The following is a 12,782-nucleotide window of genomic DNA, read 5'->3' as shown; positions in this document are numbered from 1 at the left end:
TGAAAAATTGGGCGTGCAAAGTTATTCAGCCCCTTTACTTTCAGTGCAGCAAACTCTCTCCATAAGTTCAGTGAGGATGTCTGAATGATCCAATGTTGACCTAAATGACTAATGATGATAAAAAGAATCCACCTGTGTGTAATCAAGTCTCCGTATAAATGCACCTGCGCTGTGATAGTCTCAGAGGTCCGTTTAAAGCGCAGAGAGCATCATGAAGAACAAGGAACACACCAGGCAGGTCCGAGATACTGTTGTGGAGAAGTTTAAAGCCGGATTTGGATACAAAAGGATTTCCCAAGCTTTAAACATCCCAAGGAGCACTATGCAAGCAATAATATTGAAATGGAAGGAGTATCAGACCACTGCAAATCTACGAAGACCTGGCCGTCCCTCTAAACTTTCAGCTCATACAAGGAGAAGACTGATCAGAGATGCAGCCAAGAGGCCCATGATCACTCTGGATTAACTGCAGAGATCTACAGCTGAGGTGGGAGACTCTGTCCATAGGACAACAATCAGTCATATACTGCACAAATCTGGCCTTTATGGAAGAGTGGTAAGAAGAAAGCCATTTCTTAAAGATATCCATAAAAAGTGTAGTTTAAAGTTTGCCACAAGCCACCTGGGAGACACACCAAACATGTGGAAGAAGGTGCTATGGTCAGATGAAACCAAAATCAAACTTTTTGGCAATAATGCAAAACTTTATGTTTGGCGTAAAAGCAACACAGCTCATCACCCTGAACACACCATCCCCACTGTCAAACATGGTGGTGGCAGCATCATGGTTTGGGCCTGCTTTTCTTCAGCAGGGACAGGGAAGATGGTTAAAATTGATGGGAAGATGGATGGAGCCAAATACAGGACCATTCTGGAAGAAAACCTGATGGAGTCTGCAAAAGACCTGAGACTGGGATGGAGATCTGTCTTCCAACAAGACAATGATCCAAAACATAAAGCAAAATCTACAATGGAATGGTTCACAAACAAATATATCCAGGTGTTAGAATGGCCAAGTCAAAGTCCAGACCTGAATCCAATCGAGAATCTGTGGAAAGAACTGAAAACTGCTGTTCACAAACGCTCTCCATCCAACCTCACTGAGCTCGAGCTGTTTTGCAAGGAGTAATGGGCAAAAATTTCAGCCTCTTGATGTGCAAAACTGATAGAGACATACCCCAATTGACTTACAGCTGTAATCGCAGCAAAAGGTGGCGCTACAAAGTATTAACTTAAGGGGGCTGAATAATTTTGCACGTCCAATTTTTCAGTTTTTTTATTTGTTAAAAAAGTTTGAAATATCCAATAAATTTCGTTCCACTTCATAATTGTGTCCCACTTGTTGTTGATTCTTCACAAAAAATTACAGTTTTATATATCTTTATGTGTATAAGAATTCACTCGTGCCACTGGTGTACTTGTTCCAAATGTTCCAAATGATCAAACATTGGTAAGCAGCAAGTTAAATAACAGTGAAATAGTTATGCAAGTGAATAAAATATGTACTGTATTTTCTGGCGTATAAGACTACTTTTGAACAACAAAAAAATCCCCCAAAAATGGGGGGTCGTCTTATACGCCGAGTATAATATCTCCAAGGTAACCTAAGTATAAGTATTACCGGTAGATGAAAATTTGGGGGGGGTCGTCTTATACGCCCAGTTGTCTTATACGCCGGAAAATACGGTAACTGCGCTAACCTCTAATATGTGGGGGGTATTTGTACCCCACTACAGGTCCTTCTAAAAAAATTAGCATATTGTGATAAAGTTCATTATTTTCTGTAATGTACTGATAAACATTGAACTTTCATATATTTTAGATTCATTACACACAACTGAAGTAGTGCAAGCCTTTTATTGTTTTAATATTGAGGATTTTGGCATACAGCTCATGAAAACCCAAAATTCCTATCTCAAAAAATTAGCATATTTCATCCGACCAATAAAAGAAAAGTGTTTTGAATACAAAAAAAGTCAACCTTCAAAAAATTATGTTCAGTTATGCACTCAATACTTGGTCGGGATTCCTTTTGCAGAAACGACTGCTTCAATGCGGCGTGGCATGGAGGCAATCAGCCTGTGGCACTGCTGAGGTGTTATGGAGGCCCAGGATGCTTTGATAGCGGCCTTGAGCTCATCCAGAGTGTTGGGTCTTGCGTCTCTCAACTTTCTCTTCACAACATCCCACAGATTCTCTATGGGGTTCAGGTCAGGAGAGTTGGCAGGCCAATTGAGCACAGTAATACCATGGTCAGTAAACCATTTACCAGTGGTTTTGGCACTGTGAGCAGGTGCCAGGTCGTGCTGAAAAATGAAATCTTCATCTCCATAAAGCTTTTCAGCAGATGGAAGCATGAAGTGCTCCAAAATCTCCTGATAGCTAGCTGCATTGACCCTGCCCTTGATAAAACACAGTGGACCAACACCAGCAGCTGACTAAAGCTGACTGTGGGTACTTGACACTGGACTTCAGGCATTTTGGCATTTCCCTCTCCCCAGTCTTCCTCCAGACTCTGGCACCTTGATTTCCGAATGACATGCAAAAAATGGATTTTTGTAAAATCTTACCGTAAAATCCTTTTCTCTTAAGCTCATTGACAGACATAGTCCTCCTTGATTAATATCAACTCGGGTTATACTGCCCTCTACAGGAGTAGGACTGGACAGGAAAGAAAACGTTCTGGCCACACCCTAGGGGCAGTCCCAGAGGGTATATCCTCTCACTTCCTGCTACAGCAAATCAGTTATGTCACAAAGCAGTGTTTAGAGAATTTAACCCAACCCAACTCAAAAACAGAGGGGCGGGTACTACGTCTGTCAATGAGCTTAAGAGAAAAGGATTTTACAGTAAGATTTTACAAAAATCCATTTTTCTCTGTCGCTTATTGACAGACGTAGACCTCCTTGATTAATATCAACTCGGGACGTCCCAAAGCAGTGCCACAAATGAGGGGTGGGATAATGGAAATCAAAATCCAATCGAGAAGGCCCAACCGGTGCCAACTTGAAGTTTTAAAGGCTCATCAATCACACGATGAGACTCAACTGAAATTCCAACGGAAAAAAACCCTCGAGGTAGACCACCGGTCTCCTCAAAATGCGGCCTGCAAAACCTTGCGGCCAAATGAGGCATCCGCCGATGCCATCACATCAACTTTATAAAATTTTGTAAAGGTATGAACCGACGACCAGGTAGCCGCCTTGCACACCTGGACCACTGACGCCTGATGGCGGTAGGCCCAGGAAGTACTGAGCGCTCGAGTGGAGTGCGCCTTAACAGGGAACGGAGGATTCCGACCCCTAATCGAATAAGCCTGTACCACCGTCTGTCTGATCCATTTGGAGATAGTCGCAGCAGATGCAGGCAACCCCTTTCTGGGGCCATCCGTGATCACAAAAAGTGAATCCGTCTTACGGAACGATTCCGTAGCCTTCAGGTATACCCTGATTGCCCGAATCACATCCAAGGAATGCAACGCATATTCCCGAGGATGATTGGGCTGAGGACACAAGGAAGGTAGCACAATATCTTCATTCAGATGAAAGTCTGAAACCACCTTAGGAAGAAAGGATGGTTTCGGATGAAGAACTACCTTATCCCTATGAACCACAAGATATGGGGAATGGCATGATAATGCAGCCAGTTCGGACACCCTGCGTGCAGAAGTGATAGCCACCAAGAAGGCCACCTTCTGGGATAATGTAAGCAAGGCAATCTCCCTGAAATTTTAAAAGGGAGGTTTCTGCAGAACCGACAAAACCAAATTAAGATCCCAGGGCGGTAAGGGCGCGCGCACTGGCGGAGCCAAGTGCCGCACCCCCTGGATGAAATTCCGCACCAAGGAATGAGTAGCCAGCGGCTTCTGAAAGATTGCTAACGCTGAAACCTGACCCTTGATAGTGCTCAAGCATAGTTTCTGCTCAACCCCCTTTTGCAGAAAAGCCAAAATTCGGGTCACCAAATAGGTACGTGGGGGAAATCCCAACGATTCACACCACGCAATATAAGTCTCCCATGTGCGATAATAGACTTTGCTAGAAGTCGCTTTCCTTGCTTTAATTAGAGTAGGAATAACGGAAGCTGACAATCCCCTGTCCTTCAGTACCTGGGTCTCAATGGTCAGGCCGTTAAAACCAGCGACTGTAAAGCACGATGGAAGATCGGTCCTTGAGACCGCAGATCCTCCCTGAGAAGAAGTCTCCAAGGAGCGTCTGCGACTAGCCTGCCCAAGTAGGCGTACCCGGCTTGACGAGGCCAGCCCGGAATTACCAGGATAACTGGAGTTCCCTCCACCTCTATCCTGCGGAGAAATCTCAGCAGTAACTTGAGAGGGGGGAAGACATACAGTAGCTGATACTCCCCCCTACGGGGTGCTCAGCGCGTCTGCTGCGTCCGCTAGAGGATCGCGGGCGCGAGCCCTGTTGAGCCAACCTGCCAACAGATCCATATCCGGGGTGCCCCAATGAAGGGACAGCTGGTGAAATACCTCTGGATGAAGAGACTATTCCTCTTGATCCAGAATCGGACAGCTGAAATAATCTGCCTGTCCACCCCCGTGATAAATATCGTGGAGAGAACTGGAACAACTGTTCCCCCAATAAAGAATGTTGGCCACTTCTATGGCCGCCAGGGCACTCTTGGTGCCCCTTGGTGATTGACATAAGTCATGACCGTGGCATAGTCCGATTGGATCCAAACCGGACTGCCCTGGAGCTGCTCGGTCCAGTAAATCAGACAAAGTCTGATCGCTCTCAGTTCCAACACCTTTATCGGTAACCTGGAATTTATCAGAAGAAATGACTTCCCCTGGCTGAGCATCGGAGACCGAAGCCACCAGACCAGAGCCTCCCTGGTCTGCTCGCTCAATCGGATCTGATTGTCCAGGGAATCGGGATTCCGATTCCATATGAGAAGAATCTCCTCTTTGGAGAATTCGGGTATGAGACTGGGCAAATGGTACTGCCTCTAAGGAGGCGACCATCAATCCCAGCCAGTTGAGGGACAGCAACATCCGAATCATTGACTGAATCTTCTGGAGTTTCTCCGCCTGGAGAAACACTCTTGCCAAGGATGTATCCAAAATTAGGCCCAGATAGTTCAGTCTCCTGGTGGGAACCAGGGATGATCTTTGGGAAAAGCAAAGAAAAAGCTGATGTCCTGCGAAGATGGGGATATGAAGATAGGCATCCTAAATGTCTATGGGACGCCAGGAAATCCCCCTGATGCAGGGAGGCCACCACTGTATGGATGGACTCCATTTCTTCCAAGACCAGAATTGGACGCACCTAGCCCTTTTTCCTGGGCATTGTGAACAGGTTCGACTAGAACTCCTCCAAGGAATGGGAACTACCACTGCTTGTTGCATCAAGCTGTTCCCCGCAAAGCTTTTTAAGCGACCCGGGGATGTCGAATATTGGAAGGGAAGAATCGCACCGGTGGAAGTGATCGAAACTCGATCTTGTATCCCGACCATATGACCTTGCAAACCCCTTTATCAGGGATTCTGGAAAGCCCTGGATCCGGAAACCGGTGAAGACGTGCCCCCACCCTAGAGATGGGTGGGGACCATTCTGTCAATCCAACGAGATAACAGTGGCTTTATTTAGTCTGGAAATCGGTGAGTCCACTATTAGTGGTACCGTCCATCTTTGTAATGAGGGATTCCTCAAAATGATAGCGCCTAGCAATGCGTTTGGAAATAGCAGGGGCTCGTTTACGGAAGACCCCATTTGGGCAAGGGAAACCTTTCACCATTTTGGTAGGCTTGCTAGTACCAAAAAAGGAATATGAGTCTCAGCTACCTCTGCCGGTGTAACCTCAAGATTTAAGGTTTCCCGGCAATGACAAGCTCAGAATCCGTATCTGAAGTATTCGATGACATAGGGGTAGGCGGGGGTCGCTCTTCTTGACCCCCGTCCCTGACAGGCTACCTCCACCCGGGATACCAAAGACTCCAAAAATGCTGATAATGCATCATCACAAGTGGGGTACTGGAGGGTCCTGCGGCCACCCCGAGGGGATCAGGTGGGGATACATGAGTGGCAGGGTTCATGTAACAAGACACTTGCCAGCAAACACAAAAAAATTAATTGCAAGAAAAAAAAAACATTTTTTTTTTTTTTTAACTTAGTCCCCCAGCGCAGTAGCGCCCCTCAGTCTACCTGCTTGGACCCCTCAGAAAGAGAGAGAGAGACCCCAAGGCTCACCTGATGCACAGAAGTTTCTTATCAAACTGCTTCCAGCACTGTCTGTTACAGACAGGAAGTCTTTGGCTTGCTTTCCCTGGGCCAAGGAGGCGGCTCCGCAACTTTACACGCCTTCCGGCGCCTCCCAATTACTCCACGAGGTGTTTGGTCACCTCAAACATGGCCACCCCCATGCTGGAGACACGAGGCTACGCCAATATGGTGGCCTCGTGCGATCTGCAGGAAAATGGCAGCGGCCTGTGTAGGATAGCGGCGGCTTGCAAGCTAGCAGCGGCCTGCGGGATGTGCCTTGGCCTGCGGGAGGCTGTGTGGCCGGTGGAAGTGACCGGCTTTCTGGAGGGATGGCGATCTGTGGCTGCAGTAACTCAGGCATAGGCATTGGCCTGTGTACACACTAGACAGGTAGGTTACCTCTATACCTCAATAGCAATGCCTTTTAGTAGTCTGCCACTGACTTCAGTCACCCTTACAGTCATATAGTGACTTTAGATAGTCCACTCCCAAACCAAGCCTCCTGGTTTCTATTCACAAAAATCACACTCAAATTGGGGGATCTGTGACCTGTTATAGGATAGAGGGGAGACCCAGAAAACCGAGTGTCCGACCATCCCAGAGAGGGGCCCGCGTCCACCAACAAACCCGACAGGGGGAGAGGGGGAACATTCTACTCACCATACCGGAACCAGGCGGGCGCCAACTCCTGACAGAACCCCTCTCCACCGGGGTGGGGGGGCTGTCGACCAATACGGACGCAGTGACTCTGTTGGTCATTGGCGTCCAGGCGAGACGTTTAACTCGCAGGGTCATTCCCCGTCCAGTGGGACTATGTCGCAGTCCGACCCAGCGCGGAGCTATGGCCTGCACGCGCTCGTAGGCTGAACTGGGGTGACCACTGGATCTCAACATCCAGCCCGTCGCCCAGTTTCAGCGTACTTGCTTGAAGATCTCACAGGAACACTGGAGAAAAAAAGCTGTCTAAAAAAGTATTTCTAAAAAAAAAATCTTGCCAGGACCGAAGATCCTAGCAAGGAATCTAGGTCCTTACTCCTAACTAGACAGAAAAAAACTGATTTGCTGTAGCAGGAAGTGAGAGGATATACCCTCTGGGACTGCCCCTAGGGTGTGGCCAGAACGTTTTATTTCCTGTCTAGTCCTACTCCTGTAGAGGGCAGTATAACCCGAGTTGATATTAATCAAGGAGGACTACGTCTGTCAATGAGCGACAGAGAAATTTGCTTTCATCCCAAAAAAGTACTTTGGACCACTGAGCAACAGTCCAGTGCTGCTTCTCTGTAGCCCAGGTCAGGCGCTTCTGCCGCGGTTTCTGGTTCAAAAGTGGCTTGACCTGGAGAATGTGGCACCTGTAGCCCATTTCCTGCACACGCCTGTACACGGTGGCTCTAGATGTTTCTACTCCAGACTCAGTCCACTGCTTCCGCAGGTCCCCCCAAGGTCTGGAATCGGTCCTTCTCCACAATCTTCCTCAGGGTCCGGTCACCTCTTCTCGTTGTGCAGCGTTTTCTGCCACACTTTTTCCTTCCCACAGACTTCCCACTGAGGTGCCTTGATACAGCACTCTGGGAACTGCCTATTCGTTCAGAAATTTCTTTCTGTGTCTTACCCTCTTGCTTCAGGGTGTCAATGATGGCCTTCTGGACAGCAGTCAGGTCGGCAGTCTTACCCATGATTGCGGTTTTGAGTAATGAATCAGGCTGGGAGTTTTTAAAAGCCTCAGGAATCTTTTGCAGGTGTTTAGAGTTAATTAGTTGATTCAGATGATTAGGTTAATAGCTCGTTTAGAGAACCTTTTAATGATATGCTAATTTTTTGAGATAGGAATTTGGGGTTTTCATGAGCTGTATGCCAAAATCATCAATATTAAAACAATAAAAGGCTTGCTCTACTTCAGTTGTGTGTAATGAGTAAAGAAAGTCTAATGTTTATCAGTACATTACAGAAAATAATGACCTTTATCACAATATGCTAATTTTTTGAGAAGGACCTGTATGTTATAATCCCAATACGTGCTGGTTCTGTGAATGTGATTACTCACATCCATATAATACTAATAAAGTGCATGTCGTGATTGAATTAATAAGTGTTCAAGAATATTTTTGCATAAGGTGTTCAAATTATTACTATATATGCATTGTGACTGGCTAATATCATATAATATATATGTTACAAGTATTATAGCATTAATAAATATATATTCACAGTTTATACATGGACCATAACAGTCTAGCTTGCAACAGTCCTCTATGATTCACAGAAATTCTTTATATCGTGATGAGAAAAAAGAAAAAGGTGCCGTAGTGCAAAAAAGTCTTTCCAATAAATATCGTGCTGCGATGCCGATAGTATGACCCTTCACCGATCACCTTGAGTATTATGTGGTAAGAAGGCTCACTTACCAGTTGTAGATTCCTGGTGGCGTACACCAGCAAGGAATCAATATGCGCTTTGTCTTATGTATCCCAGTTCCTCTGTGTGGCGCGGGTCCACTGGATATGGCTTGTAGTCCACGATGTTGAAGGAGACTCCTCCTTTGGATATGGCTTTATGGCTCAGAATAAGAAAGCAAAATGCTCCTCATTTATTGGAAAGACTTTTTTGCACTATGGCACCTTTTTCTTCTTTCTCATCACGATATAAAGAATTTCTGTGAATCATAGAGGACTGTTGCAAGCTAGACTGTTATGGTCCATGTATAAACTGTGAATATATATTTATTAATGCTATAATACTTGTAACATTTATATTATATGATATTAACCAGCATATATAGTAATAATTTGAACATCTTATGCAAAAATATTCTTGAACACTTATTAATTCAGTCACTACATGCACTTTATTAGTATTATATGGATGTGAGTAATCACATTCACAGAACCAGCACGTATTGGGAGTATAACATATAGTGGGGTTACAAATACCCCCAACATATTAGAGGTTAGCGCAGTTACATATTTTATTCACTTTTATATCTTTATGTTTGAAGCCTGAAATGTGGCAAAAGGTCGCAAAGTTCAAGGGGTCGAATACTTTCGCAAGGCACTGTATATAGTTGCCTATGATGGTATAGGGCAGTGGTGGCGAACCTTGGCACCCCAGATGTTTTGGAACTACATTTCCCATGATGTTCATTCACTCTGTAGTGTAGTGGAGCATCATGGGAAATGTAGTTCCAAAACATCTGGGGTGCCAAGGTTCGCCATCACTGGTATAGGGTATGTTGAGAGAGATCAGCATAAACTTGTAGTTGACCGTAAGGGTCAGGTGGGGATCCTAGTGCCCTCGTTTTCTGCATAAATTGCTCCTTTACATAATAAAAGTGGATCCTCAGTATCACATCCCTGGGGACCGTGTTTGGAAGAAATTAGGGTTTTAGCAGCCTATGTATGTGGTCAATGATAAGCTCGATGTTTTTGGTGTCTGGCAGTATGGCTTTAATCAGCCCCTTTGCATATGTGGATAGATCAGTGGGTTGAACTGATTCGGGGATCCCCCGCATTTTAATGTTTTTACACCGGGATCTATCCTCTATATCTGCTAATTTATCTTTAATCCACTTGGTTTCCTGGGCTTGATCTTCCTGGGTGTCAATTATGTTGTTTACTGTGTTGGTGATATCACCCATGTTGGATTCAATGTGTGCTACTTTATTTTCCAAAGTTCCAATACTGTGACTGAATCTTTGCATAAGTGACAGCATATCAGATTGGATGGAGCTTCTTAAAGACATCAGCATATCTTTTAATGTTGCGTCTAAAACTGCTTGGCCTGCGGTGGGGAAGGCTGCTATGGCATCTGAGTGTGAGGATTGGCCATTCAGCAGGGGAGACATGAAAGGGATATGGTTCACCTCTGTGCTGTGATCAGCAGAATCCAGCCTCATCTTTGCTTTTGCAGGGCTGCCTGATGTCGGAGTGCCAGGCGGAGATTGTGGGTCTGTGTAGTCCTTTAGAGATGTGCCCTGGTATGGAGGAGCAGACTGATCAGCATGCAAGTCGGCCGAGAGAGCAGGCGCCGGGAACGGCGGGCTGGCCCCGATGCCATCTTGGCTGCTCCGCTCTGATGGCTGGAACATGTACACCGTCAGCTTATGAGGGAGCCGGTCCTCTTTTCTTTTCGGCGGCATGGTGTGCAGGATGTATCTGAGGTACGAGGTGGGTTCCTAGGCTCAGGAAGGACAGCAGGAGGCTTGCGGACGCTGTGTGTTGCGGACCGTTGTGAGGAGCTTGCTCTTCAAGCAGCCATCTTGCTTGCGTGGCGGTCACGCCCCGCTTACGATCACATTTTCTAGTTTCCTCAACCAAACCGTCAAACCAACAAATGGCTGGTGTCAACTGATCACATGTATAGCACCATAGCAGTTGCAGATCAAACAGAGGCTGTGTCCTTGGCTGTAAAGGATAGGAGGGTTTCATTCTGCTTTAGCCTTGGTTCACACATATGCAATGTCAGACATCCCATGTGATTCGCACCGCACTGCTGTGCAGATCACATGGGATGTCTGTGCAAATGCGAAGTCGGCCACACAGTTGTATAGCTGAACTCCCATTGGATTCGCATAAAAAAAGGTGCAGGAACCTTTTTCCCCCTGCACTGGAATAAGATAGCATGGGTATTCACACCCATGCGATCCAATTCCTGTCCGAAGTCACAGTTCGCACTGCAATCTGCGATCTGGGGGTGTCATTAACTTTGTGTTGACACCGGCAGCGGTTCGCAGAGGGCAGTGTAAACTGTCTGCGGGGGGAGATGTGATGCGGGAACCCACACTAGAATCGCGCTGATTCCCACATCGCATGTGTGTGAACCTTGGCTTAAGGCTGTCAGCAGATCAGCCTCTACAAATTCCACAGTGCCTAAAAATAAAGAGCAACTGAGCATGTGCAGAACAGGGTAAGACAGTTTATTACTGGATTTTAAACAGTATAGACACTTATTTTTAATGTTTTACATAGCTATACCTGCAAAAGGGTCTGAAGTGATCTAGCAGGATCTAATTTTATGACTAAAGTTCAATATTAAACAGGTGATATTTTATTGACAGAAGTGAAGGATATCCTGGTATACTAATGAAATCATTAGGAGCGTGAATGCAAACATGCATTTCAGCAAGGTTGGAACAAATCTCAAATGTTTGCACAGATTTAATTAAAAGTGTTATGAAGGACATACAGATAAAGAACCAACTTTAGTACTTTTTATGTTACTGACCTAGAACAAGTATACAGGGCAGTAAAAGTAAAAAAATCCTTATATGCATGTACGTTCCAGCTCAGCGACTCGCAGTACTGAAGCCACTGGTCAGCATTTATATTAGGAACCTCCATGTTTTGCTTACAGTATAAGATGTCTCATGACAGCCCTGCTGAAATGGATGAATTAAAGAAGGCTAAAATACTTATTTTTCCTGACGAATGCTAATTTGGGACCTCTAGCATGGCTAACATACCCCAAACCCCTGACATTTGTGTCATCTATGCATTAAGGATATAGGGCTCACACGGGCTTTAGTAGCGTTCTACTAAAAAGAATAGAATTGCTACAGGAGTCATCCACACTGACACTGCTATTGTGCGCTGATACATCCAGGTCTAGGTAAGGACATATGGACACACACACACACACACACACACACACACACACACACACATGCTGTTGTATAGCTATAAATAAGAAAATCAGTTTAAAGATTCTCCATATAGGTCTTTTTTTTAAAAAAAGTTTATCATTCCCTTTTACACTACTGGGACAAGGAAGAAGAAACCCAATTGAAGTCTAGGAGTTAATATAATTCAGCAGGATGATACCTACAAGAATAAAAGCGCAAACAGGGATGTTTTACCTCTGACAGATGTGATTTGCACACTTTACCAGAAGGTCCATGCAGTGTACAGCAATTATCCCCATTATCACCAAACTCAGAGGACCCAGCTAGGAGAAAGGAAAAAGCAACATTATTATTATGTCATGAACCAGTAAAACCAAGCAAAGAGAGACATTACAACGAGTAATAAGTAGCCAATATAACGCACAAGAATAGAATGGACTAAAAGCCAGGCAAGAACCAGAAAGCAATTCTGAGCATGCCGTGGGGCGGCTGCGCAGCCTCAATATGTGTTGCCACGCCCCATAGTGACTGTACCAAAATTGACATCACATCCGACCCACCATGTGCTCCTCATAGCTGCCTCCTGCTTCCTGATTTTTGGTCCACTCTTAGCCCTGTACACCTGGATCTTGGACAGGAATCTGGCTTCCTACTGTACTGAGACCTACACCACCTAAGCCTTACTTTGATTATAAGCATGTTCTTAATAGCCATGTGTGGGTTGCCAATTTGTTGTTTTTACAATAAATTTACATAGTTTACTACACTCTGATCAAGCCCTCTACTATTTTATTTGAGGCATTACAGATAAAATGCCATCATGTTTGTTTAATTTAGAACACAATGTGAGGAGAAATTACTGCAGTTACCTACAGCACATTTCACCTGTATGAAGCAATAATAATAATAATATTAATAATAAAAAGAATGAATAGTAGTGCTGATTG

At 45.1% G+C, this 12,782-nt stretch overlaps 1 protein-coding gene across 1 annotated transcript in view; it reads right to left on the bottom strand.

Annotated features, from left to right (window-relative positions):
* Positions 1–12,782, bottom strand: part of LOC309552115 (proton-coupled amino acid transporter 1-like) — a 156,971-nt gene that overhangs the window by 100,868 nt on the left and 43,321 nt on the right. Inside the window, exon 4 of the mRNA XM_082252919.1 lies at positions 12,070–12,158. Within this exon, the coding sequence (XP_082109045.1) occupies positions 12,070–12,158 (89 nt within the window). The remainder of the gene's footprint in view (positions 1–12,069; positions 12,159–12,782) is intronic.

This window comes from Pelophylax lessonae, assembly GCF_965119305.1.
Source record: "Pelophylax lessonae genome assembly, chromosome: 4".
NCBI lineage: Eukaryota > Metazoa > Chordata > Amphibia > Anura > Ranidae > Pelophylax > Pelophylax lessonae.
The sequence above is the reverse complement of the archived record's forward strand: the minus strand, read 5'-3'. Positions and strand labels throughout refer to the sequence as shown.